Raw genomic sequence first — 5764 nt, 5'->3', positions numbered from 1 at the left:
ATTCCTATTATTCAATATATAATTTATTATAAGGCTGCACAATCGATCTATGTAAAAAAAGTGCAGTTGAGTATAATTATGATTCATAACTGTTACTATTTTTGCGTTATGCTCTATCAGTGCAGAATAACAATTTCACGTTAATAATTTAAAGATACAATTTTACTTGTATTGTTTATAAGAATTTCTCACATTGTTGTCAGATTAAATTTTTGAATAATTTTTAATTCTATGCCGATAATCTTTATTTTATAGTTCATGTTATATGTTCAAGAGTCGCGATCGAAAGGTTTTTAGATTAGACGAATAAGTCCCACCAATAGAGGAGAATAACAGGACGTGAGGGATAATTACTATGAACTATCGATTATTATAGGCCATGAAATTTATAATAGCAGTCTTGTTAGCCATATGATGCTTTTATCTTCTTATATAGACGTCATATATTTATTCTACTGTCCCTCTTTTGCCATTATGACGTTATCTAGTCTTCAACATGACGATAACGTTTGAGTAAGTCATGCGCAGAAAAAAATTGTTTTCCGTTAATAAAAACTACAAGTTCGCCATTTAACTTCGATTGAAAAAATTTTTTTCAATTGCTCTACAATTGCTGTAACGATAGATTATTTCGTTGATAATCGTTAATGTTTACACCCATCGTTGCCAAGATTGTTATCCTGGATGTCTTGCAAGATTAAACTATGTCAACAATAAAACTTCTTTGAAAGGAATATTAGACCTTTGCCTGTTCTTTTCTATTAAATTCAGGTCGATTTTTTCATGTTTAGATATGTTGAAAATCAACACGTTACTCCTATTCTTCTGCGTTTTTCTAATTAATTTATTCGATTGCCATGGTTTAACGTTTAGCAAAAATCAAATTATTAGTCGAAAATCTGGTCATGTTCAGCTGCAAGGTATATTTCCCAATTCGCTTCGTTTCAACCTAACTACTAGATTATGTAGTCAATTTAGTATGACCAATATACAGTTGACTCAAGCCATGATTTACGCTATTGACAAATTGATTAACGATAATCCAAATCTGCTGCCTGGTATTCATGTTGGTTGGACATTAATGGATTCTTGCTCATCACGAGAATTAGCTATTACTGCTCTTACAGCCAATGTCTTCTTGTCAGAACCAGAAGAATTTCCGGAATTGGAATGTGAAATTAATATTGACAACTTAAATAAAACACAAATTACCATTATGGATGGCCTTAACGCCAATAAAACTAATCATCCGCCAACATTTGGAATTTTAGCAGAGAAGTCGGAATTTGTTACTTTATCTACTGCATCATTTACAAGTAGCCTCCGGCTCCCTCAAATTAGTTATTTTTCTTTTAGTTCACTTTTAACGAATCGAAAATTTTATCCCTATTTCTACCGTACTTCTCCTCCACATCATGCTCAAGTTGATGCTTTAATGGATATTGCCACTAAGTTTAATTGGAATTGGGGCTCAGTGGTGGTTGCCGGTAGTGAAACGATCGATATTGTTCTACCGATGCTCCAGAGTATTGGAATTTCCGGCCGAAAAATATGTATTGGAAATATAGCTACTCTTTACGATAATTATACTCAAAATCAACTAGTAAAGGTCATTCACGACTTAAAGATACGGCCTACTTCTCATGTAATCTCCTTAGTAGGTGATGAATCTATTATTTATCACCTTCTTCAGCAAGCTCAAGCGCAACAACTAACAGGTAGAACATTCATTGGCTCGTACGGATGGATAAATTCCCCTCGAATTCGTAAGATAAATGCTGATGTAATCGCAGGCGCAATTGGAATTGATTTGAAAGCCAATACATTAATAGACTTTGCAAAATATATTTATCAACTCGATTTTTGTAACAACTTGGCTAATCCTTGGTTTATGCAAGTATGGCGAGAAACGTTGAAGTCTTTAAACTATAACGTTGATGAAATTATCGCCAACTGTACTTTAGAATTAAAATTAAAAAGTATTTATAGGGATTCATTTTATTCTATTAGTTATATTTCAGCATTTGTAATGGACGCTGCATTAGCTTTTGCCCATGCATTGCATGAATATCTAGGATGCAATGCTACGTATTGTCCTCCAATTCATACGATTGAAAGAATCTCTGAAACATACAATCGTATCCTAAGTAATATTACCTTCAAAGGAATTACCGGTCAACATTTTCGTTTTCGATCCGATGGTAGTAGTAAGTTGTCTTATAACGTTATTAACCTCCAACCAAGAATAATTAACGGTACTACTAGTATTGAGCCTATTATCATTGGTTATTGGAATGATCAAGAAGGTCTAAAAATAAACGATGAGGAAATTGTCTGGAATAGAAATAGACCATGGTTCGAAGTACCTCAATCTAGGTGTTCTATCGATTGCCAACCTGGATTCTACCAAGTTCGCAGCCAAAATATTCTGAATCGTTTATGTTGTTGGACATGCCATCCATGCTTATCACCGACAATATCTAATACAACAAATCAATTTGAATGTATAACATGTCAAAGTTTTACTAAGCCAAATGCTAACAGAACTCAGTGCATTGATTTTGATATTGTTCAATTTAGTTGGAATCATGGATTCGTTATCGTCTATTACATCGTGGCCTCTATTTTTATTATATGCCTCCTATTCTGCTGGGTTATCATTATTTTTAAAAGGAATACTCCAATTATTAAAGCATCTAATTCTATTCTTCTAAGTCTTGTTTTATTCTTTATTTCAGTATCTCTTCCAGCTTCTTTGACTTTTTTCTTGCCAGTTCGTAAAGAAGTTTGTTTAGCAACTGTCTGCTTAGTATGTACTACCGATTGTGGCATCCTGCTAACTGTCATATGTAAAGCCAACCAGATTTCCTTGATATTTAAAAATTCCATCAATCATAATTCCTTTCGATCCAAAGTAGTTAGGAATAAATACCAAGTTATCAGTATTATATTCATTTTACTCCTACTGAATGGCCTCATGATAGGAGTATACTATTATAAGCCAGCAGAATTGCTTAAGCTGCAAGTATCCGGGGCAAACTCGGGGCAAGCTATGGAAGTTATGTGTCGAGTTGGAGGAGAGCCAATTTTTCTAATTGCTACTATTAGTATAGGTATCTTATGTCCAGTTACATTATTCATGGGGTATCGCACACGATCATTACCGGATAATTTTAGTGAGGCAAAGTTCATATTTTTGTCTTCGTTAATGCTTCTTTGTGTATCCTTGACAGGAATACCAGCATTTATAGCTACAACTGGGATTCTACATAGGATTATTGGATCCATAACTACCCTTTTATTTGGTTTAGTTCCTTTAATTTGTCTTTTCGCACCTAAATTTTATATAATATTCCTACAGCCTGAGTTAAATACTCAAGAACAAGCTGTAGTAAGTGTGGCTAACTTTTCTTTTGGAAATAGCAAGCCTGCAGCAAGATCGCCTTTACCGTATAACTCCACTGACAGTTATATGCAAAGTTCTCCCATAGCTATTGGACGTAAGATTCTTTCTCCTCAGACTCCAAATAGGGCAAGCTCATTAGCCGTGAAAGGCATAACTAACCCGGAGTTTATTGAAAATGATGTACTGTAGTAACAACTTTACTAACTTCTTCTATCAAGTTTAATGTTCTAAATTTTACACAAACTTGAAGCATAAATTCAATTTTCGCATTTTGCTGGTATAAAATTGGCATTACACTATTTAGAAGTTTATTTACAAGTTTTACTTAACTAAAGATGAGAATTAAAAGTAGCCAATCATTGTTGGCTGGAAGATTCTATTCTCTCAACTTGATTGACTTAAAAAATTATCAGGGTTAAGTATTTTTTATCTTACTACGAATTTTTGCTGCAACAGATACTATCTACTACAAAATGTCACACCGTACTAGTTCAACAAATGTATAAAGAAATATGTATTATGAAAAAATATTAATTTATTTCTATCTTATAAATATCAAAAATCAAGCTATAACTTCGAAGTGTTAATTTATCACTTTATTCGTAATTTTTCTCGTAACCTGGAATGTAGGAACGATATTTCATTAGCTAGGGATGTCAAATTTCTTCTGATTTATAACAGTCCTGAAATTTACCTCTGCTATATTTTAATATAGAATTAGCATTTATATTACAACATCTTACTTGACTAATTTTAAATTATAAATTAGCATAATAATTTAAAATTACTGATATTAATGCTTTTAAGATGTCACCGGTGTATACGAGCTCTTACGCCTTTTCTGCTTAGGTATGCAAAATTTTAGCCTCAAATAAAACTAAAATTGTTTCTTATTGAAGGACTTATTTTGTTTGAAAATTATTTAAAAATATCTCTAAACTACTATATGTCTTCCCACTGACGAACGTTTAAATTTGTATATTTAAGTTGATCTTATTATCGTTTTGTAGAATAACTTATAATTATTGGAATATTAACTAAAAGAGTAACATGACTACTCAGATTGAAACTCGTACCTAAAATCCAAATACTAAACGTGTCAAAGCACTACCTTGAAAACATAAATATTTAATCCATAATAATAAAGAAATTAAAGATATTGCTCACTCAGAATTAGTTTATTTACTAGTAGTTAAGAAATCTATGAAAGGGTAGTCATGTTGTAAGTATAGAAGCTCTGTATATGGGTACACCAATACTTATTTACCTAACATTACAGCAAATTACGTATTAACTCCACGTAATTTTGATATTAGCTGATGACAGGCATTTCCAAACCCTCCTTTCATATTCAAATCATGCTCACCAACTCTCAATTACTTTGTGTACTAGTATTATATCTTATTACTGAGAATTTTTTCCACAACAATTTGATGTAATTTAAATCTAGAAATTGGTGACATGCACAAGATCACTGAAAGTAGTAATTCAAAAATAGAAGATGATATCAATGTAACAGAATACAGGTATGATCACGTGAATAATCCAATGAATTGATTATAGGGTTGACTTTTGATGTTTAATTCAGTATTCTAATTTAATGATTCAAGTACTATATCCTACAGTCATTTGCCTAACAAATCATTACTGTTATTTATTTCTAGTGCGATCATTATGGTATATTGTCTATTAAATGAGTTACGACTTAATTCTGATATAATCATGCGGAACTGTTTAATTAATAGTAATTTGAAAGAACTTTAAATCGCTCTATAGTATCGGTTTTCTCTCTGGACACGCTATCAAAGCTGCTTTATTATTTGTTTAAGTATCGCATAAGTTCCTAGGTTGCAATAGGACCAACAGTATATATCAGCAAGATCATGTTTCCAATTATCAATAATTTAATGATTTTCTTAGTAACTTACAATTTTCTACATTTATAAATGTAAATATAACTTTCTCATCTGAAGGCTCAGTCAAGTCACTCCTCGTTATAGCTAATTTCCAGAAAGAAAACTACAGTAAATATGCAAACCTTAAAAGAGCTAAAATAGGTTATTGGTATAAATTACAGGGTCTAGTTATTAATAGCGACAAAATTATTTGGAATGGAAAGCGACCACAGAACGATATTTCGATAGTGAGATGATCTATCGATTGTCGTCTTGCATATTATCTATATTACGATTAAAATATTTCACAATCAACGCAATTATGTTGTTTTAAATGTCGAAAATATCCCGTTTACCAGATTTATAACAGTACCAGTTTAAAGTATTACAATTTATGTTCTAGTGTAACTCCATCCAACTCTAATTATACAGAATTTATCGATCTGTAATTAATTTGTTTTAA

General features: G+C 31.8%; 2 protein-coding genes across 2 annotated transcripts; both read left to right on the top strand.

Moving 5' to 3' along the window:
* Positions 1-1006: 1006 nt before the first annotated feature.
* On the top strand, positions 1007-1495 carry TRIADDRAFT_17317 (uncharacterized protein; the record flags this gene model as incomplete). The annotated part of the gene is made up of 1 exon (XM_002115602.1): positions 1007-1495. A coding segment is annotated over one exon (489 nt), but the record flags the coding sequence as incomplete, so codon positions are not given.
* An 867-nt stretch (positions 1496-2362) lies between these two features.
* On the top strand, positions 2363-3376 carry TRIADDRAFT_14966 (uncharacterized protein; the record flags this gene model as incomplete). Its single annotated transcript, XM_002115601.1, has 1 exon — positions 2363-3376. A coding segment is annotated over one exon (1014 nt), but the record flags the coding sequence as incomplete, so codon positions are not given.
* Between the last annotated feature and the right edge of the window lie 2388 nt (positions 3377-5764).

Source organism: Trichoplax adhaerens, genomic scaffold, assembly GCF_000150275.1.
Source record: "Trichoplax adhaerens TRIADscaffold_11 genomic scaffold, whole genome shotgun sequence".
Taxonomy (NCBI): domain Eukaryota; kingdom Metazoa; phylum Placozoa; class Uniplacotomia; order Trichoplacea; family Trichoplacidae; genus Trichoplax; species Trichoplax adhaerens.
The sequence above is the reverse complement of the archived record's forward strand: the minus strand, read 5'-3'. Positions and strand labels throughout refer to the sequence as shown.